The 23,760-nt window shown below is 38.8% G+C and overlaps 1 protein-coding gene across 1 annotated transcript; it reads left to right on the top strand.

The window, feature by feature from the left end:
- The first annotated feature begins 1,666 nt into the window (after positions 1-1,666).
- Positions 1,667-19,984, top strand: pde6d (phosphodiesterase 6D, cGMP-specific, rod, delta). Its single transcript, XM_057841933.1, has 5 exons — positions 1,667-1,882; positions 12,349-12,437; positions 12,522-12,647; positions 16,601-16,706; positions 18,274-19,984. Exons 1-5 carry the CDS (start codon positions 1,833-1,835, stop codon positions 18,353-18,355), a joined length of 453 nt encoding a protein of 150 aa, XP_057697916.1. The 5' UTR covers positions 1,667-1,832; the 3' UTR covers positions 18,356-19,984.
- The last annotated feature ends 3,776 nt before the right edge of the window (positions 19,985-23,760 follow it).

The following is a 23,760-nucleotide window of genomic DNA, read 5'->3' as shown; positions in this document are numbered from 1 at the left end:
TTTGGTTTCTAAAAAGTGTTGTGATTGGCCAAGAATTCAAGCAGAAAGACAAAATTATGTAGAATTGAACATAAAGTTAGGCAGTGAAGGAGATAGTACCTTTTCTCGTATGCGCCGTCTGTTTGCATTACTCTAACACACTTGAATTTAATTAATCAGGGAATAGTATGGTTTCTCGTATTTACTGTTTGTATTACTCAAACACACCTAATATAAAGTAAATAGTACGTATACCATAGTTTAAGGAAAACAAGCAGAATATAGGGCATAAGAGATACACGACGCCTTCTTATCACGGAAGCCCAACGTGTGCATAATGAGCAAGATTGACGCACCAACTCTCGCAATCAGTTCTCCCGGACAGTCCAGAAGAAATGGCGGGACGCTCTGTCCCAACACAAGGAGCACCGGAGAACGCCCGATATCCAACTGATCACACAACTGGCAAGACCCCAACAGCCCCTTTGACGCTGAGGTGGCAAAATCCACAACTCTCGTTGCCCGGACAAAAGTATCCTTTGAATCCTCCTGTCCAATCCACAAACAGACAATAATCCCAAACACACCCTTCTTCCTGCCAATGGCCCGCCCCGAAAGAGCCTTCAAAAGACTGAATGTTAAACTCAGTGTTGTCATTTTTCTCGGGAACCTTTTGTTGACTTCTGATATGGTGACCTTGGAACGAGCTTGCCTGCCCGCCTGAGTGTTTCTGTTTCGCCTTGCCGTTTTGATCGCTGTCGAACTGAATAAATTGTCAAGTTGTTTTCGGTGAGCCTTCTTTAAACCTTTCAAAATGGAGTCCGTACAAAGGGTTAAGACTAAGGTGAACGCGTGGAATTTGGCCCTTCTGCCCGGATTGCCGGGTTCCCGCCGGCCAGGGTCGTTGGAACTGCGCCAGCTTGGGTCCGGCAGTTCGGCTGGCGTGATTCCGGCGGTCTGGCTGGTAGGTCAGATTCCTTCAGCAGATATCACAATTTGGCAAAAAAAATGACTTGGGGAAATTATGCTATGAGGCTAATGGTACAAATTAGTGCTGTACGATATGATACACTGTGTATTGCCATGTCTAACAAATGAAAGTAAAATGATTTGGCCTCTGCATCTTTCAATTTTGTTGATAAAAGTTTGGACAACCACTCTACTACGGCATATGGAATCCCATCAATATAACAAATTAGCACTATCTGCTGGCCAAAAAGTGTATTACAGGAATTGGTCCATATTTAAAAAAATTAAAATTATTTATTTATAATACGAGTATATCTTCATATTATATAGCACTACTAAGACGGTTATTGGTGTTTCCTTAGTATTTTTAATTGTAATATGCAGAAGTTACTGTGTGATCAATGTAAAAAGTTAGAAAAAGTTCATTTTTAGAGCAGATTTTCTTCCTCTCTTACTGTTAATTCCAGGCATTGAGTAAAAAATAATGAAAAAAAAAATTCTATGATTTTTTTTTTTTTTTTTCTTAAAATTTATTTTGGAAGTAGTGTTCGTGCGTGCCCCGTTGCCCCTGGTGACGCGTCTCCTCCAGGTACAGCTCCTCCCCATATTTCCCCATTCCGCCCAGCTATTGGCCAAAAGGAACCCGCCGTCGCCTCCTATTGGCTGGACTCACCGTCAGTTATTGTCGTGATCTATATTTAGCTGATTGCATTATCGGCTCAGGGTTAGCCTGCAGCAGGGACGAGCAGCTAGCGCGTTTTGAGGTGCGACGGTCTTTTTCGGTGTGGTCTTCGGGTCAGCGAGCGGCTGACGTCGAGTCAACATTAGCGCCGAGGCGAGCTGAGCTTTCCTTGCTACGCGGGACGAGAGTTAGCAGCGGAGACATGTCTTCAGACGAAGACAGGGCCAAGGAGATTTTGAGAGGCTTCAAACTGTATCCTTTAACTACCTTTGACTGGGTTAGAGTGATTAATGCGCGGTGAGTACTCGTGTTTGATAAGCCGCAAGCTAACTAGCAGGCTAGCTGTGATGCTACAGCGGCGAAGCGATGATTATTGGACAGTGGTGCTCAAAGTTGGGGTTCCTACGGCTGTCCGTCGCAGCTGGGTTACGTCATTTCACAAATCCCTGATAAGAAATCCATTGTACGTTGGTTCGGAAGCGGTATCAAACCAAAACAAGCAAGGTTCTGGATTTAGGACTGGTTTTGCTGGTACAGAAACTAGTAGATGCCAGATTTCATAGCAGAGATGACAACGGGTTGTTTAATATCGATAGTGAAATGCTGTATCCGAATTTTAAGTGCAAAAGTATTAGTTTTTGCACACGAGTACAGACTAGGGTGTCCAAGGTATCGTTACTGTAATGCTATATCCGATTATTTAATTGCAAAAGGATTTGTTTTTTCACACCAGTGCAGACTAGGGTTGTCAAAAGTATAGATACTGAAATCCTGTATTGCAATTAAATAATCAGTATGTTTTTGCACACTAGTACAGACTAGGATTACTCTAAAATATCAAAGTATTGTTACTGTAATGCTATATCTGATTATTTAATTGCAAAAGTATTTATTTCACACTAGTGCAGCCTAGGGTTGTCAAAAGTATTGATACTGAAATGCTTAAAGTCCGTGCCGTTGACGGCCATGTACGTCCGTGCCTTTGACAGCCATGTATCTTTTATTTTTTTAACCTGTCCTGTTCAGCTGTTTGACACAGAGAATGGAAGTCTAAGTGCCCGGGTTGTCTGAATAGTTTTAATGTTTCACATTGAGAGTCTGATATACTCCCATTGTGATCATTCAAAATACCTTTTTATTATGACAAAGCAGCGAACAGGAAGGGATTATGGGGGGACAGAAGAAAAGCAACACAAGAGAAGAAAGAAAAGAAACACATACACAAACAACAACAAGAAATACATAGAACATCTAGACTGATTATTAATATGCTGGTGCCATCGTCAGCGAGATGTATTTTCGGTTTACACCATGTGGGGGCCTATTGGCCAGTGAACGAGGGGGACGGGGGTGGGGGTGTCTATAAGCTAAGTGATTGAAAGAGGTAGAGTGTACACAAATCAGTTCTGTGATCTAGAACCCAGTAATCATGTGAATCTCTTATGAATGTGAGCCCGTTGGCAACCAACCGTACGCCGCCCCATCGCCAATCCCGGCACCAGGACCCCCTACCCAAGCATGCCCTACCGCATCCAGCAGCACGCGAGCCCCACCAGACGCGCGACAGCCACGCAGACTGGCGGAGAAGCCGCGCGGGAGCCAGCCCAGGGCCAGGCCAGGGGGTTGGGGGGGTCAAGCGCAGCCCAGGAGCCATCTCCCCGACACCCCCCCCCCCCCCGGGATCCAGTGTGGTCCCCTGGGCCACCCGCGCACCCGTCAACTGGCCTTCAGGGATGGCAGGAGGGGACGCACCATCAACCCCACGTCTACCCCCACTGGGCCACGAGCCACAGCCCCCCAGCCGGTACGGCATGCCACGGGAACCCCAGCGGCCCACTAAGCCCAAGGCAGGGCAGGGCCCCCCGCCGGTGCAGGCAACACCTCGCTGATACACCGGCGCCCAGCCAGCGACCCGCGACGGAGCGTAGGGCGGATGTCCAGTCAGAGAAGAGGGGAAGGCGGAGGCAGGAGAACGCCGAGGAACTGCCACGGGGCGATGCAAGATCGGAGCACCGACCGCCAGCCATGAATCTTGATCCTATTGACGGCCATGTTCGTCCGCGCCATTGACGGCCATGTTCGTCCGCGCCATTGACGGACATGTACCTCTGCGCCTTTGACGGCCATGTATTTTGATTCTATTGACGGCCATGTACGTCTGCGCCATTGACGGCCATGTATCTTGATTCAATTGGCGGGCCCGTAAGTGGGCACCACTGGCGGCCCCGTAAGTGGGCACCACTGGCGGCCCCCCTAAGTGGGCGCCACTGGCCGTGTGTCTTGATTCTATTGGGCAGCCATGGCACAGGTGCTAGCATGAGTTGTCCAGGGTCCGAAGGGTCAGAAATTCGATTCCCGGCTACGACTGCCCACTGTCGGGTTGCCAGCGCCTTGCATGGCAGCAGCACCATTGGTGGTTGCTAATGTAAAGCACTTTGGGCATTGTAATATTGTAGATAAATGCGCCATATAAGTACTCTCCATTTACCATTCTATTGACGGCCATGTACGTCCGTGCCATTGCTGGCAATGTACATGGATTCTATTGATGCATATTGATGAATGGCCTTTGACGGCCATATACATCAAAATATCAACAGGAAACTACCGTGAAATCAGCAGAAAGTTGCCCCTAGGGTTTTACCTGCAAAAGCAAAGCTACCATTGCAATTCCTCGAGAAATTATTTTTTTGTTAAAAAAGTAAACATTTTTTTCGTTTTTTTTAATATAGTATCAAGAATGGAATCAAATTTTTTTTTTGAGTATCGATATGGAGTTGAAAATGTTAGTATATAATGTTGGCGCCTAAAAACCGTGGATCTGTGCAATCGCGACTGCACTTCGCTCAGTTGCGTGCCAACACATACATTCGTTCATTCGCCCTGTCAAAATGGATTGGACGTCTAGCACCGTCAATGGCACTGGAAGATGAAGTCCTTCCAGTCTAAGTGAATTGGATGTCTACTGTCTAGTGTTGTCAATGGCAGTTCATTTTGCTTCACTTACTTCTTAATTACTTGTAGGTTACTTCCTGTAATTTTTTTATTGTTTCCTCTTGATTTTTCAGGCATTATAGGGTTACTTCCTGTTGGTTACTTCCAACAAAGTACTTCCTGTCAATGGTAGCTAACGATTTAACAAGGAAGTGAAGTGATCCAGAAATGCCCCAAAATCAACAAGTAGTTACATAGAATTGCGGCAAAAATATACCGGAAGGAAGTGACCGTAATTCAACAGGAAGTGACTCAGAAACACCCCAAAATCAACAAGAAGCTACCTAGAATTGACCCAAAAAACAACAGGAAATGACCCAAACTTGATGTGAAGTGACTTTAAATTTACAGGAAGTGACCCAGAAATGCCTCAAAAATCAACAGGAAGCGCCCCAGAAACGCCCCCAAATTAACAAGAAGTGATGCAAAAATCATCAAGAAGCAACCCGGAAATTAACCAAACTTGATAGGAAGTGACCCAGAAACGACCCAAAAATCTACAGAAAGTGACCCAGGAATGCCCCAAAATTTCAACAGTAAGTGACCCAAAATCGCCCCAAAAACTCAACAGGAAATGACCCAAAAATCAATCGAATGTGACCCTAAATCAACAGGAAGTCACCCAAATTGCCCCAAAAAAATCAAAAGGAAGCGACCCAAAAATCGTCAGGAAATGACCCAAAAATCATTAGGAAGTGTCCCAAAATTGACAGGAAGTGACCCAGAAATGATCCAAAAATCAACAGGACATGATCCAAATTTGACAGGAACTGATCCTGAAGTGACCCAGAAGTGCCCCAAAAATCAACAGGTAGTGACCCAAAAATGCCCCAAAAAAACTACAGGAAGGTACCCAGGAATGCCCCAAATATCAACAGGAAGTGACCCAAAATCGCCCCGAAAACTCAACAGGAAGCGACCCAAAACTCAACAGGAAATTAACCAAAATCAATCGGATGTGACCCTAAATCAACAGGAAGTGACCCAAATTGCCCGGAAAAATCAACAGGAAGCGACCCAAAAATCAATAGGAAGTGACCCGAAATTGACAGGAAGTGACTCAGAAATTCCCTGAAAATTGACGGGAAGTGACCTGGAAATGACCCAAAAATTAACAGGAAATTATCCAAACTTGACAGGAACTGACCCTAACTTGACAAGAAGTGACCCAGAAATGCCCCAAAAATTAACAGGTAGTGACCCCAAAACACCCCAAAAATCAACAGGAAGTGACCCTGAAATGCCCCAAAAATCAGTAGGAGGTGACCCAAAAGCGCCCCAAAAAATCAACAGGAAGCGACCCGGAAATAATCCAAAAATCAATAGGAAGTGACCCTAAATTGACAGGAAGTGACCCAGAAATGACCCAAAATCAATAGGAAATGACCCAAAATCAACAGAAAGCAACCTTGAAATGTCATCAAATCAACAAGAAGCTACCTAGAATTGCCTCAAAAATCAAAAGAAAATCGGAGTCCGGTTTCTCGATAAAAATGAACTGACCATCGGTCAATCCGGCACTTTTGTGCTTCCGTCAGAGCCAGCGGGCCGAGACAGCGGACGCCTCTTGTATTTTGATGTCTGCGTGTGACACTGAGTGCTGTCTGAAGGTGACAGGACGAACGAGTGGATGCTATTACACAACGGGAAGATAGGGAGGAGCCATTCTATTGGAAAAACATTGTATCGCTTGTCGTTTTACCACCTTTTCTAACAGGAAGAAGAAAAAACGTGTACATTTTCAACAATGAATCCAACATCAATGGCAGACAGAGTTAGGGGCTACTTCCTGTTCATTTTGGATTACTTCCTGGCACCATTTACAGCTCACCTCCTGTTGCTTTAGAGTCACTACCTGTTGATTTTGGATCCCTTCCTGGTGCTAAAGTGGCTTTTACAGGTCACTTCCTGTTCATTTTGGGATAATTCTAGGTAGCTTCCTGTTGATTTAGGACCGCCTCCTGTTGATTTTGGGCTAATTCTAAGTAGCTTCTTGTCTCAGCTTCACTTCCTGTTGATTTTGGATCACTTCCTGGTAGGGTTGTTCCGATCATGTTTTTTTGCTCCCGATCGTTTTAGTTTGAGTATTTGCCGATCCCGATATTTCCCGATCCGATTGCTTTTTTTTTGTGCTCCCGATTCAATTCCAATCATTCCCGATCATTTTTCCCGATCATATACATTTTGGCAATGCATTAAGAAAAAAATGAATAAAACTCGGACGAATATATACATTCAACATACAGTATTTGTTTATTATGACAATAAATCCTCAAGATGGCATTTACATTATTAACATTCTTTCTGTGAGAGGGATCCACGGATAGAAAGACTTGTAATTCTTAAAGGATAAATGTGACTTTGTATATTGTGACTAAATATTCCCATCTAGCGTATTTGTTGAGCTTTCAGTAAATGATACTGTAGCCATTTAACTTCTGCCCAAATGCATGATGGGAAGTGCAATCATGACTGTGCGTAGGGGCACCAATTGATATATCTTCTCTGCGTTGGGAAAGAACATAATCTTTTTCTTAATACCCTATCTACTACTTTTCTTCCCCACATTGCTTCCCACGGTTATTCTAATCGTTGGGAGAGGGATTGTAAGACTTTAGCCATTTAAAAAAAAGCTACAAAGGCTGCCAAAATTCAGTACTCATTTTACGCTGCCTTTTACCTCTATATAATGTATGAGTAAAACGGCGCCATTATAGAATGAACACAACAATGCGTGAGTGGGTTGTGCAGCGCATGTGTTAAATATTTTAACGTGATAAATTAAAAAAAAAAAAAAAAATTACCGCCGTTAACGGGATACATTTGATAACCCTACCTTAAGCCTAAACTAAAGACTCTGGATGAGTGTAACATATTATGTCTGTAACGTTAAATACAATTAGAAAATATATATATATATTAAAAAAATGCATGTCCGATATTTTTTTGCCGATTCCGATACTTTGAAAATGACGTGATCGGACATCTCTACTTCTTGGTAGTATTGGGGCATTTACAGGTCACTTCCTATTGATTTTGGGGATATTCTAGGTCACCTATTGATTTTGGATCACTTCTTGGTAGTATTAAGTCATTTACAGATCACTTCCTGTTGACTTTGGGGCAATTCCAGGTAGCTTCCTGTTGATTTAGGGTTACTTCCTATTTATTTGGGGGGAATTTTAGCTAGCTTCCTCATAGTTTTGGCCCATTTTGTGGTTACTTACTTACTAGCTGTAGCGAGTTTTGATTTTGGGGCATACCTGGGTCACTCACTGCTGATTTAGGGTCACTTATGGTTAATTTTGGATCACTTCCTAGCAGTATTGGTATATATTGACAGGTCACTTCCTGTTAATTTTGGGGATTTCTGGGTCACGTCCCATTGTTTTATGTTACTTTCTGCTGATTTTGGATCACCTGTTGATTTTTTTGGGGGGAAATCTAGGTAGCTTCCTGTAGATTTTGGGGTATTTCTGGGTCACTTCCTGTTGACTTAGATTCACTTCCTGTAAAAATTTGTTCATACCCACTTAGCACTACAAATTAGTAGATTGAATGGAAGTCTTTTTTAAATCTAATTTCAGTGCCGATGGACAATGATAGATGTCCAAATATGTGGCTCTCATCCGCTAAATTATAGCTCTTAATTACCATATTAATTCGATTATAATAAATCCATTGTCATCTTCTTTTCCGTTCGGCTTTTAATGACTTATTATTATCAGTGCTTAATTTGTAAATCATAAGGTGCCGGAACACAAAGTACATATGACAGCGCAGGGATGACGAGACGGGCACAGGTCCCGGAACAAACGCAGAAAATGGTGCTGAAAACAACATGCAAATACCAACTTCCCATGCTGTGGGACCTATAAGCCTCAATTTCAGATAATATCCATGGTGTAAATGTTATGACAACAATTTACAATTATTTAGGCTATACTCCACACAGCATGGGCAATTGCCTACATTACCACTGGTGGGACTTACAGTAACGTACAGTCTAACTTGTAAAACATAAAAAAAAAAAAAAAAAAAAACTGAGATGACAATAAATAACACAAACCCATTCTTTTGTGAGTTTCATCCCCTCCACCCAGTCATATCTGGCAAACCTGTGCAAACTTGAATTTCTCCTAAGGTTACAGGCCTGTTGGTCCGGCTGTTGGTGGTCCACCTGGCTGACTGCTGGCGCTGTAGCTAGCCCCCACTCCAGGTGGCGCTGAACCTGACCAGCTGCTGCCACGGTAGCAGCCTCCTGCCCCGGCTTGGCTGGCTGGCCGTGAACCTGGCTAGCTGCTGCGGCGCTAGCCTCCTGCTGCACTCGGTCCTGCCCGTTAGCATGATCGCTGCAGCTACCCTCATCACCGGTTGTTGCTTTTCTGACTCTTTTTGAACCATCATCCAGTAAATGCCACTGTCTTTTTGGTATGTTGAAATACCGTTTGATCCTGGCTGCTGGCTCCCCAGATGCCGCAATTTTTTTTTTAATGTCAGAGGCGTGATTTGTTGGTCCAGCTTTGCAGTGAATCAACAAATCTCCGACTCTTTCAAATGACATGATTTTTTTTTATAGACAACATGCAATTCTTGGGATTTGTTCTATAAATGAATTTATGCATTATACATTTTTAAAAAACGTTTTTATATTATTATTAGGGCTGTCAAAATTATCGCGTTAACGCGCAGTAATTATTTTTTTAAATTAATCACGTTAAAATATTTGACGCAATTAACGCACATGTCCCGCTCAGACAGTATTCTGCCTTTTGGTAAGTTTTACAGCAAGGCTTTTTGTGCTAAAAGCGAACTCTTGTGGTCGCTTTGCGACATGGTTTATTGTTGTCTTGCCAGTTCAATATGGCTGCAGGACGTCTCGGGCTGACGCCTACGTTGTAATGTTGTGCTTATATGATCCTTGGACAAGATTTGTCCGTAAGTATGGTTGTTGTAAATAATGCACATATTAGGTTAGTAAGCGAAATGTTATATTTTTTGTATGAGACGCTTTTTGTTTATGTTTTGTGAACCTGTATAGCGTGCTAAGCTAACGTTGTTGCTAATGCAATGCTTGTGTACTTTTTTTTTGGTAGTTTTACGACGGTCTAAAGAGGACAATGGTTTGAGGCCATTTTATAAATGAATCAGATGAAAAAGAAAGAAGTCTGATTATTATGGCGTCGTTCACTAGCTGTCTAGCTTTGGAAAAAGTAGACGCTTCGGAGTGAGGACAGCATAGACAGGTTTAAATGACAGAGTGAAATGCCGACTACAGTCCTTATGTACCGTATGTTGAATGTATATATCCATCTTGTGTCTTATCATTCCATTCCAACAATTTATTTTACAGAATATATATATGATTTACAGAAAAATATGCCATATTTTATAAATGGTTTGAATTGCGATTAATTGCGATTAATTAATTTTTAAGCTGTCATTAACTCGATTAAAAATTTTAATCGTTTTACAGCCCTAATTATTATTAATTTCTATACACGAGAGGTGCCGGATCTGCCCAAATAAGTCCCGGAACACAGGGAGGCCAAATTCAAGAGGTGCTGGATCTTGTTCCGGCAGGGTGGGGTGGTCGTGGCTCAGTGGTAGAGTAGTGGGTTCGATTCTCTGCCCTGATGAACTCACCTGAGTGTCCTTGAGCAAAATACTAAACTCCACATTGCTCCTGGTGCTGCGTCACCAGTAGGTAAATGGCAATGTAGTGTAAAGTGCTTTGAGCACCTTGAAAGGTGGAAAAGCGCTATACAAGTATAACACCAAGATCTGGCACAAATTAACCCCTGATTATTATTAATAGGATCTAGACTAGTATCGCTACAAGACTAGTTGAACACCCTTCATTGTGCCCTGCGATTGGCCCACAGCTTGGGCTGGCTCCACCCCGGGACACTTGTGAGGAATAAATGAATGAACATCTACTTTTTTCAACAATTCTTTGGTTCATTTGTATTCATTTCAATTTATCATTTGATGTCAAAAGAAGCTATTATTTATTGGCAGTGTCTCCCACCCGCCAGTCAAATTTGCTGAGTGGCTAGGTTCCGCTAATCCACTGTAGCTAAAGCCGAGCTCCCGCGCGAAACAAAAAAAGACTCATTTGATTGTCGGCTAATGAAGACGACGGCGTCTAGGAGCAGACTCGCTAATGGTCGCCCGCCGGGGGCTCGTTAGCCCACGCTCTGGGGAAGCGACGGCGTTGCCGTCGTGTCGGGATGTAAACCTCGGGGGTGATCTATAATTTGCCAAACAGGAGAGTAACATGATACTCATGTACTCATGTAATTTTTCAGACTATAAGACTTTCCCCCCCCCCCCCCCCCTCTCCAGACCACCACTTGTAACCGATTTGATTTTAGTCAAATCTACTCCAAGAAATTGAGTTCACAAGACGAACTCTGTAATTAATCTCAATTAATCGCTACACTGTGCTGGCTCAAAGTATTGACACCCCTGCAATTCTGTCAGATAATGCCCAATTTCTCCCAGAATATGACTGAAATTTCAAATGCTTTGATAGGACTATCTTCATTTATTTGCTTGCAATGAAAAAACACAAAAGAGAATGAAAAAAAAAAAAAAAAAATGGGCCGGACAAAAGCATTGGCACCCTTTGAAAAATCATGTGATGCTTCTCTAAATTCATGTAATTAACAGCAGCTGTTACTTACCTGTCGCACATAACAGGTGGTGGCAAAAACGAAATCACACTTGCAGCCAGTTAAAATGGATTCAAGTTGACTCAACCTCAGTCCTTGTGTGTACCACATTGAGCATGAAGAAAAGAAAGAAGACCAAGAGCTGACGAGGATTGTCAAAACGATCGAAGTATCAACACTGAAATACTTGTTTATATTTTGTTGCTCCCTATTACGGACTAGTGATGTCATACATATGAGTATTGAATAGGGCTGTCAAATGATTAAAATTTTTAATCGAGTTAATCGCAGCTTAAAAATTAATTGTAATTAATCACAATTCAAACCATCTCTAAAATATGCCATATTTTTCTGTAAATTATTGTTGGAACGGAAGGATAAGACTGATATATAAATTCTCTCACAGTGTACATAAGTACTGTATTTGTTTATTATAACAATAAATCGACAAGATGGCATTAACATTATTAACATTCTGTTAAAGCGATCCAGGGATAGAGACTTGTAGTTCTTAAAAGATGAATGTTAGTACAGGTTATAAAAATTTTGTATTAAACCCCTCTTAATGTTTTCGTTTTAATAAAATTTGTAAAATTTTCGAACAAAAAACAAACTAGTAGCTCGCCATTGTTGATGTCAATAATTACACAATGCTCATGGATGGTGCCATAAAATCAGTCGCACCCAAGCGCCAGCAGAAGGTGACAAAACACAAAAAAACACAAGTAACAAGCGGATATGACACTGTCATTTTAATCTGTTTGAGCGGGGCATGTGCGTTAATTGCGTCAAATATTTTAATGTGATTAATTAAAAAAATTAATTACCGCCCGTTAACGCGATCATTTTGACAGCCCGAATCACAATCTATTCATAGATCTGTGTGATTCAAATGTGTTTTCGAATCAGGTCAATCTCCATTTTTAGGTTTCGATTGCAAATCAAATGAACACAAGATTATAAGTTATTGACTGATGTCGATAGCGCTAGGCTCCGTTTTGCATCTCGAGCCTTTTGCGTGTCCGCCTTGACTTCGAGCGGCGTCAGAAACTGGATGAACCTCCGAGACGCCGAGACGGGCAAAGTTCTGTGGCAGGGAACCGAGGACCTCTCCGTACCCGGCGTGGAGCACGAAGGTGCGTGGGTCGGCCGTCAAAAGTCCAAAGTCGATCGCGCTTCTTAGACAGACGGGCCGTGGCTTCCTCTCGTTGTCTCTTTAGCTCGCGTCCCCAAGAAGATCCTCAAGTGCAAAGCCGTTTCCAGAGAGCTGAACTTTTCCTCCTCGGAGAAGCTGGAGAAATTCCGACTTGAGCAGAAGGTTTTCTTCAAGGGACAGTGTCTAGAAGGTCAGTTCGGCTCTGTCCAAACTTGCTCTTTTATGTCAACATGAATTATTTAAAAAAAAAAAAAAAAAAACGCACAAAGTATGAAACTGTTTATTTTCAATGTTTTTTCTTCTGATTGATATAATTGGCTAGGCGTTCCAAAATGAATAAATGATCTAAATATATCAATTACTTCATCTTTAACCCCTTCATGCCCAAATTACATCAAATACTATACATCAAAAAGCACTGGGGGAATACATAAGTACATAAAAATAGTATATTGAAAACTAAATACAAATGGAAATATTTTTAAAAACGAAATAAAATTCTCTAAAATCATTTAAAAATATATAACTAAAATAGAAAAAAAATATAAAACATTTATTTAAATTATTATTTTTTTAGATAATATGTATTTTTGGGAGGAATTTAAATGAACAAATTCCTACTTTACATATTCAAATTTTTTTTTTAAATTAATTTTCTATGTTTAATTTTATTATGTTTTTTATTTTTAATATTGGTACCTAAAAATAGTAAAAATTGGGAAATATCCTAAAAAAATCATTAAAACAATTTTAATCTTTTGATCTTATTTTTTTTACATAAGTGATAACACATGTGCGTTATTCACACAGGCCTATGCCTCATCATTAACCCCTACAATAGCTCCAGTGGAAGAACTTGTAAATAGTTTGAGTTCCAGTGTGATGACTGTAATGGACACTATTGCCCCGATTAAGACAAAAACTTTGTCAAGAAAGAAGAGGTCACCCTGGAGAAATGCCATACTAGCTATAAAACAAAAGCAAGTTTGTAGACGAGCAGAACGCAGATGGCGAAAATACAAACTCCTAGTTTTTTATGATATCTACAAAGAGAGTCTTCGCAAATACAACCAGGAACTGAAAAATGCTAGACAATCATATTTTTCAGAGATCCTTAGTAGAAACACCAACAATACTCGCACACTATTTTCTGTTGTTGACAAACTGACAAACCCACAAGCATCAATACCTCAGGAATTGGCATCTGAGGTGTCCTGTAATAATTTCGCAGCATTCTTTACACACAAAGTACTAAAGATTAGACAGACTGTGTGCAACTCCGGATTAACAAATGTTACACTAAATGCCTCCCAAAATGTCCCTTAGACAGTTTAGCCTCTTGAACTATGCCACTTTAACAGAAATTGTGTCGAAATTAAAGCCCACAACATGCTGCCTTGACATCCTTCCTTCAAAGTTTTTCAAAACTGTTTTTCATTGCATAGCCCCGGACATATAAATACTTCTCTCCAAACAGGGGAGTTTCCTCAGACTTTAAAAACTGCAGTAATAAAACCTCTCCTAAAAAACCTAATCTGGATGCCTCAACCATTAGTAATTACAGGCCAATATCAAATCTGACATTCCTGGGGAAAATTATCGAAAGGGTTGTGTTCGAACACATCCAGACTTTTATGATGCAAAACAATCTTTTGAACTCATTTCAGTCTGGATTTCGGCCACAACACAGCACCGAGACCGTGCTTATCAAAGTCCTAAATGATATTCGTCGGAATACCGATGCAGGCAAATCATCTGTTCTGCTACTATTGGATCTCATTTGACACGGTTGATCACAACATACTACTCAGCAGATTGGAAAAGTGGGTAGGGCTTACTGACACTATTCTTCAGTGGTTCACATCCTATTTACATGATAGGGATTTCTTTGTGTCAATTGGAAACTATCAGTCAGAACGAACCAAATTCACGTGTGGAGTCCCTCAAGGGTCAATTCTTGGACCACTCTTATTTAACATCTATATGCTTCCGTTAGCTCAGATAATGGAACAGTATGACATCTCCTATCACGCCTATGCAGATGACACACAACTGTACATTTCTGTGTCCCCACATGATTATAGTCCCTTAGTCTCCCTGAGTAAATGAATTCATCAAATCAATGAATGGATGTGCCAGAATTTTCTCCAGTTAAATGTGGAGAAGACAGAGGTGATCATTTTTGGGCCAAAAAAAGAAAGGTCAAAGATAAGCAGCCAACTTAGCACAATGTCACTTACAGCTACAAATCAAGTCAGAAACCTTGGCGTAATTATTGACTCAGACCTAAAATTTGATAGCCATCTAAAGTCCGTCACTAAATCCGCTTATTACCACCTAAAAAATATAACCAGAATTAAGGGGCTTCTGACTCAACAAGACATGGAAAAACGTATGCATGCATTCATTTTCAGCAGATTGGACTACTGCAACGGTATATTTACAGGTCTTGATAAAAAATCAGTCAGGAAGCTGCAGCTAGTACAGAATGCTGCAGCCAGAGTCCTCAAAAATACAAGGAAGCTGGACCACATTACACCGGTTTTGAAATCGCTACACTGGCTTCCAGTGAGTCAAAGGATAGACTATAAAATACTACAAAACACTTAATGGCCTTGGACCAAAATACATGCTTGACTTGTTAGATTCCTATGAGACATCTAGACCCCTAAGGTCGTCTGGAACGGGTCTTCTGCATGTTCCAAGAACAAGAACCAAGCAAGGTGAGGCAGCATTTAGTTATTATGCTCCTCACCTCTGGAACAAGTTACCCGAACGTCTGAAGTATGCTCAAACTGTTAGCTCCTTTAAATCAGGGCTAAAAACGCTTTTGTTTAGCACTGCATATCCATAACTGTCTATATATTTCAATCTACCTGCCTTCTATTCCTCTTGTGCTTATCTCTATTGCTGATTTCAGTGATTATTAGTAGTAGTAGTTTTTGCTTTATTTTTATTTTTGTTTTATTTTTATTTATTTATTTTTAATCTGTGATTAAATGCGATCTTTTGTCTTGGTTTTTACGTTGTGTTGATTTAAATGTGATTTTTATGGTCTTCATGTGATGTAAAGCACTTTGAATTGCCTTGTGTTGAATTGTGCTATATAAATAAATTTGCCTTGCCTTGCCTTTTAATTCTTTTTCTATATTACTTAGTATTTTTAAAATTTTAGGATATTTATCTGCATTTTTTTCTATTTTGTTTTTTTATTATTTTTTTTAAAAAAATGAAAAATACAAAAAATATTTGGAAAATCGAACATTTAAAAAGTCATTAAAACAAAATATTTTTCTTTATTTTCATTATTAAAAAAAAATAATAATAATTTTCTATTTTGTAGTATTTTTTTTAAATTTTAGGAATTGTTTTCATTCCAGCTGCATTTAAAAAAAAATATTTTCTATACATTACCCATATATTTTCATATTAATACAATTAAGGTTAGCTTTGGGTTCATATTTTCATATTAATACTATTTTTATGTACTTCTCTGTTCTTCTAATGCTTTTTATGTTTATGTAAATGTCATGAACTCATTCCTTGCCGTTGACAGTGCTAGCCCTGAAATCCATTTAGGCTAGGTTCATACTGCAGGTCTTAATGCACAATTCCCATTTTTTTGTCATATCCAACGTTCCCTCTCATTTTTCATGTGTCTGAGCAGACTGCGGACCACTGTGAGCAACATCAGATGTGTACACACCAGTATCACGCCTGTTCAAAACCTTGGATCAGAGCGAGTCACATGGGTTATTCAAAGAATGAAATTACAGCAGCCTTTTTCATTAGTTTACGTAAAATGAAAAAGACCAAAATCTCGTTGTTCATAACCCTGTTATATGTGAGAGTCCGCAGTCCGACAGGGGTTGACCAAAGCGACCCGCGTGCACAGAAACATCAAAACAAGTGACGGTCAAGTTAATGCCTGACTCGAGTCGGAAAAACACAAAATAATCGGACTGGTGCATTAAGACCTGCAGTATGAACCTAGCCTTCTACTAGCGTAGCTGGCAATGAGTGATCATGTTTCAGTGCCATTGACAACGATATGTGTCCAATCTATTTTCTCCGTCCGAGTCCAAATGCTTGGATGTCTGTCGCCATTGATGAGTTAACGGTGTACCGTTCGCTTCCATTCAGAGTGGTTCTTCGAGTTCGGCTTCGTCATCCCCAACTCCACCAACACGTGGCAGTCCCTGATCGAAGCGGCGCCGGAATCTCAGATGATGCCCGCCAACGTTTTAACGTGAGTCGCCTTCGCGCAAACACTTCTCTTCACGTTCATTGTAGATGTCCAGTCTGTTTGAAGTGGGAGGGATGGCAGCAAATGAACGAACTTTCATTCTAAATAAAAAAATATAAAAAATTACAAATGTGTGTATTTTTAAAAATGGGGAAAAAAATAGATGGCTTTTTCTTCTTATGTCATTTTAATTAACTTTTTTTCTTCGATTTCATTTTTTTAATCATTATTATTTTTTAGTTTTTAGCACCGTCAATGGCAGCCAATCACTTAACAGATATAAATAAAGCAAATTACAGCTAAGAATTAGATCAACTTAAAATTTAAAAAATGAATTAATGTACAATAGTATTTTTGATGGTTATCTTTATTTAATTTTGTTTTTTTCTGTGTGTTTTGGTTATTTTTTCTTTATTTTCATCTATTTATATTTTTTCAAAATCTGAAATTGTTTTTAATCTAGGATTTTACTATTTTTCATTGAATTAAATATTTTTAATATTTTTTATCTTCGGTCTTATTTTAATTTTGTAACTTCATATGTTTTTATTTTTCAAAATCTTAAATTGTTTTTGATTTGGCATTTTCCCATTTTTCATTCATTAAGTATTTATTGAATATTTTATGTTCTGTTTATAATTTTTTTTTCATCCATTTTTATTTTTTACTATTTTCATATTTTTTAAAATCTTAAATAGTTTTTAATTTGGCATTTTCCCATTTTTCATTTAATTAAATATGTATTTTAGATTTTATCCATTGTTATTATTAGTACTACTATAAATTTAGGATTTTCGCATTTTTTCACTGAATTAAATATCTATTTTATATTTATATTCTGTTAATACATTTGTATTTTTTTCATCTATTTGTATTTTTAACATTTTTATATTTTTCAATATCATATTGTTTTTAGATTGGCATTTTCTCATGTTTCATTTAATTAAATATTAATTTCATATTTTTATTAATTTATTTTATTGTTATAATTCAGGATTTTCCCAGTTTTCATTGCATCATTTATTTTATATTTATTTTCTTCTGTTTATAAATGTTTTATTTTTTCATCTATTAATATTTTTAAGATATTTTTACATTTATTCTTCAAAATCTGTTTTTAATTAAGCATTTTCCCATGGTTCACTGAATTAAATATTTATTTTATATTAATATATTAGTCATTTATTTTAAAATTTATCATTTTCCCATTTTTCATTGAATTAGATTTGTAGTTTATCTATTTATACACATATATTTTAATGTATATTTGTTAATTATTATTTTGTAATTTAGCCCCCCCCCCCATTTTAAAAAAAAAAAAAAATTTATTATCCTTATTTTCATGTACTTGTGTAATTCCCTTAATACTTTTTAATATAAATTCAGGCATCACTGCCAGCCCAGTTCTCAGGCTGTGTGTTGTTGTAGTTGGTTAACATTGAAAACCCCCATTGACAGCAATAAACGTCCAATCCATTTCAATGAATCGGACGTCATTTGCCGTCAATGTCCTCCAAAGAGTTAACAAATAAAATGTTCATTCAAAAAGTGCTTTTTGCCTTTAAAACAGAGGCAACGTGATCATCGAGACCAAGTTCTACGACGACGAGCTGCACGTGAGCACGTCGCGGGTGCGCCTCTTCTACGTCTGAAGGTCGGAGCGCCTATTTTCGGACTGCGCGCCCACGCTCCCTTTTGTGCTTCGAACCGACGACCGAACCTCGGGGTTCGCTCGCATTCACTCAGGAACAAAATGGCTTTCGGTAATAGTCGCGCCACGGGCGCCCCCCGCTGGTCTGGCAACAACAGTACGTGTCAAGGGTGCTCTAGCGTTGGTTTTTGCTCCGAGTGTGGGAATGCGATCAAATGCGTTCGTTGGTGTTTTTTCTAGATTTGCTTTCATTTTTAATCCTACAAAAAAAAACAAAAAATCTGCATTCGATCTCGAAATGCCCCCAAATCAACAGGAAGTGACCTGTTATAAACAGGAAGTGACAACAAAATGCCTCAAAATCAGCATGAAGTGACCCGATTTCAACAGGTAGTGACCTGATATGACTCGATTTCAACAGGAAGGGACCAGTAAATGCCCCCAAATTAATAGGAAGTGAACTGTTATCAACAAAAAGTGACCCTAAAATGCAAGTGACCCGATATCAAGAGGAAGTTACCCCAAATTGCCCCCAAATCAACAGGAAGTGACTACGAAATGCCCATAATCAACAGGAAGTGATCCGATATCAACAGGAAGTGACATATCAACAGGAAAGAAGTGACAACAAAATGACTCCAACAGGAAGTGTCAACGAAATGCCTCAAAATCAGCATGAAGTGACCTGATTTCAACAGGAAGGGACCAGTAAATGCCCCTGAATTAACAGGAAGTGAACTGTTATGAACAAAAAGTGACCCTAAAATGCAAGTCACCCGATATCAATAAGTTACCCCAAATAAACAGGAAGTGACTACGAAATGCCCATAATCAACAGGAAGTGATCCGATATATACAGGAAGTGACCCAATAGCAACAGGAAGTGACTACGAATTTCCCCCAAAACAACAGAAAGTGACCCAGTATCTCCAGAAAATGACCCAATATCAACAGGAAAGAGGTGACCCATTATCTACAGGAAGTGACCCAATATCAACATGGAGTTACCCCAAATACCTCCCAAATCAACAGGAAGTGACAACGAAATGTCGAAAATCAACAGGAGGTGACTCAGTATCAACAGGAAGTTACCCAAAATTTCCCCCAAATCATCAGGAAGTGACATGTCAATCGGAAGGAAGTGAGAACAAATTGCCCCCAAATCGACAGGAAGTGACCCAATATCAACAGGAAGTGATTAGTAAATGCCCCGCAATAAACAGGAAGTGACATTTTATCAAAAGGAAGTTGCCCAGTATTAACAGGAACTAACTGCAAATCAACAGGAAGTGACCCAATATTAACAGGAAGTGTCAACAAAATGCCCCCAAATCAACAGGAAGTGACCCAATATCAACAGCAATTGACTACGAAACGCCCCCAAATCCAACAGGAAGTGACCCAATGTCAACAGGAAGTGACTCAATATCAACAGGAAGTGACTGGATATGAATAGAAAGTGACCCCAAAATGCCCCCAAGTCTACAGGAAGTGACCCAATATCAACAGGAAGTGATTAGTAAATGCCCCGAAATAAACAGGAAGTGACATATTATCAAAAGGAAGTTACCCAGTATTAACAGTAACTGTAAATCAACAGGAAGTGACCCAATATTAACAGGAAGTGACCCAATATCAACAGGAAGTGACTGGATATGAATAGAAAGTGACCCCAAAATGCCCCCAAATCTACAGGAAGTGACCCAATATCAACAGCAATTGACCACGAAACGCCCCCAAATCAACAGGAAGTGACATTTTATCAAAAGGAAGTTACCCAGTATTAACAGGAAGTAACTGCAAATCAACAGGAAGTGACCCAATATTAACAGGAAGTGTCAACAAAATGCCCCCAAATCAACAGGAAGTGACCCAATATCAACAGCAATTGACTACGAAACGCCCCCAAATCAACAGGAAGTGACCCAATATCAACAGGAAGTGACCCAATATTAACAGGAAGTGTCAACAAAATGCCCCCAAATCAACAGGAAGTGACCAAATATCAACAGCAATTGTCTACGAACCGCCCCCAAATCAACAGGAAGTGACCTAATATCAACAGGAAGTGATTAGTAAATACCACAAAAATCGACAGTGACCCAACATTAACAGGAAGTGACCAGTAAATGCCCCGAAATAAAGAAGTCACCCAATATTAACAGGAAGTGACCCAATATCAACAGGAAGTGACTGGATATGAATAGAAAGTGACCCCAAAATGCCCCCAAATCTACAGGAAGTGACCCAATTTCAACAGGAAGTGATTAGTAAATGCCCCGAAATAAACAGGAAGTGACGTTTTATCAAAAGGAAGTTACCCAGTATTAACAGGAAGTAACTGCAAATCAACAGGAAGTGACCCAATATTAACAGGGAGTGTCAGCAAAATGCCCCCAAATCAACAGGAAGTGACCCAATATCAACAGCAATTGACTACGAAACGCCCCCAAATCAACAGGAAGTGACCCAATGTCAACAGGAAGTTACAACGAAGTGCCACCAAAATCGACAGTGACATTTTATCTAAAGGAAGTTACCCAGTATTAACAGGAAGTAACTGCAAATCAACAGGAAGTGACCCAATATTAACAGGAAATGTCAACAAAATGCCCCCAAATCAACAGGAAGTGACCCAATATCAACAGCAATTGACTATGAAGCGCCCCCAAATCAACAGGAAGTGACCCAATGTCAACAGGAAGTGACTACAAAATGCCACCAAAATCGACAGTGACCCAACATTAACAGGAAGTGACTAGTAAATGCCCTGAAATAAAAAGGAAGTTACCCAATATTAACAGGAAGTGACCCAACATCAACAGGAAGTGATTGGATATGAATAGGACGTGACCCCAAAATGCCCCAATCAACCAGAAGTGACTGCCAGCCACCCCACTTTAAATGGATTGGACATCTAGCACCGTCTTGGCAGCCACTGAGCAAATAGCTGGTGCTTTGACATCTTTTTAGCTAGCTATGACTTCATTTGAATGTCGATCCGTTGGCTTTAATGGGGACGTCCCCTCACGGCGGCCATGTTAGTGGGGGCAAGGAATGGTCTTTTCATGCTTTTGCCGTCAATCTAAATGACTTTTATAGCTGATGCTATGGCTTACATCTTTAAGCTAGCTATGACTTCATTTGAATGTCGACCCATTGACTTTGATTGGAACGTTGCATCAAGGCAGCCATGTTGGTAGGGGCAAGGAATGGTGTTTTCATGCTTCCGGCCTCAGTCGAAATGAGTTTATCAATATTAGATTGGACGTCTATCTCCGTCAATGAGTTAAGCAGTGTCTAACCAAGCCATGATAGCATTTTTTAGCAAAAAGCTACGCTCAGCATGATTGCATTCCCACACTATTTCTTCCTAGAACTCTCACTTATTCACTTGTAAATAAGATTTTCATGTCCAACATTTTCGACTCATTGGCCGCCATCCCTACGGATTGGACGTCTATCACCTTCAATGGAAGCGAATGAGTTAAAAGCCGTTTTTACACCAATGGACTTCTCGGCACCTTGAGTTGACGTCGCTGTGACGACGAGTCACTCGTGGACCAAACTGGCCTGTTGAGTAGTATTGTTAAGGTACTTTCATTCCCAGCTTGTCGTTTTTGTTTTTTTTTGTTTTGTTTTTCTTAGCTGCTAACGCAAGCTTGTACTATAGACTCGTGTTTTAATGAGAATGAACTTGTGGATTAAAAATCATGTTGTTGTAATAATTGTTGGTGTTGCTTGCTTGGTTATTTTTTTAACACTTTGATGTCTGAATTTACATTTACATCCAAAAAATAATTGGGGACAATACATACAGTCAGTACATTAAAACGATATGAATTGGAAAAATACAAAATAAAGATTGGAAAATTCTAGATCTGAGATTCTATGATCCCCACCAAAAAATGGAAATGTAAAATATAAAATATAGAAAATAAAAATTTTAAAAAAGCAAAATTGTTAAAAATATTTTAATATTAAAATAAATTTAAATTTATAAATGCATGCTTGATAAATAATAAAAATAAGATTTAAAAAAATGAAAACAAATCCAAGAAAGTGTAGAATTGAAATTTTTAAAAAAATATTAATATATTTTTAATTATAAAAATATTGTAGGACATAGTATTTTTATAACTACATAATATAGAAAAAATATTTTTTAAATGTAAAATTTGAAGAAAAAAAAACATGGAAGAAAATAAAGAATTAAAAATACTAAAATACTTCATATTTTAAAAACATACAGTAAGTACATGAAAATAATATAAATTGGAAAAATACAACAACAACAAAATTGGAAAATCCTAAATCACCCCCCCCCACCCCAAAAAAAGGAAATAATATATAGTATATATATAAATGAATCATCAAAGATTTAAAAAACAACTGGAAGATAATCTAGAATTAAAAACAGAATTGTTAAAACTATTTGTAAATATTTTAAGATCTAAAAATAAGTTTAAATATATAATGTAGATACATGATAAAAAACTGAATAAGAAATATGAACATGGGAAAAAATGCAATTGAAAAAATGTTTGAAATATTTCTAAAAATTAATATTTTAAGATATTTTTTAAAAATAAATATATAAATAATATAGAAAATTTAACCTTTTTTAATGGAAGCAAGTCTACAAGAAAAAAACCTTCAAAATAAAGCATTTTTAAAAATACTAGTACATGAAAATAATATCAATTGGAAAAATACAACAACAACAAAAAAAGGAAAATTCTAAATTACCTACCCAAAATAGGAAATAATATATAGTATAAAAAGAAATATAAAAATAAAATCAATATTAAAAAAAATAATAACAAGTGGAAGAAAATCTAGAATTAAAAATAAAATTGTTAAAAATAAAAACTTTAAGATACTAACTATAATAAATATAAAATTGTTTATTTAATATATATTTTAAGATTAAGTATATGAAAAGTATGAAAATATATTTGTAAACATTTTAGATTAAAAAAAAAAAAAAAATGATGAATACTAATTTGTATGTACTTTCATATTCATTTCGCCCCTCCCAGCAAGAATTGGACGTCCGTTGCTGTCAATGGCAGCCATTTAGTTCAGTGCTCTGACCACATAGCAGAAGCAAAATATTATTGAGTAAAATAAAGTCATCCACAAATGAAGCCTACAATGCACCCAAATCAACCAAGAGAGTCTGGCTGCAGCCCGCCTCTCTCAGTACCCTGCGCCGCTCGTCTCAGTACCCATCCCGCAGACAGGAAGTGACGCAATATCGCAGCTCTCAGACCGGAAATGACAACATGAAACAGCGCTCGAGCTCCGAGCTTCCGGTTTTATCGTAATAGTTAGCGTCCATTCGAACGTAAATACTAGTTTACTTTTCTTTTCGCACGTCTTTTATTTTCGGTTTCAGCATCA

The sequence above is a fragment of the Corythoichthys intestinalis genome, chromosome 7 (genome assembly GCF_030265065.1).
Source record: "Corythoichthys intestinalis isolate RoL2023-P3 chromosome 7, ASM3026506v1, whole genome shotgun sequence".
NCBI lineage: Eukaryota > Metazoa > Chordata > Actinopteri > Syngnathiformes > Syngnathidae > Corythoichthys > Corythoichthys intestinalis.
This window is presented reverse-complemented; position numbering and strand designations above follow the sequence as displayed.

Excerpts from the sequence above, each read along its gene's own strand:
- pde6d (XM_057841933.1), top strand. The coding sequence starts at position 1,833 with ATGTCTTCAGACGAAGACAGGGCCAAGGAGATTTTGAGAGGCTTCAAA. Across the intron at positions 1,883-12,348 it reads ATTTTGAGAGGCTTCAAACT|AAACTGGATGAACCTCCGAG; the intron begins GTATCCTTTAAC and ends GAGCGGCGTCAG. Across the intron at positions 12,648-16,600 it reads CAAGGGACAGTGTCTAGAAG|AGTGGTTCTTCGAGTTCGGC; the intron begins GTCAGTTCGGCT and ends GCTTCCATTCAG.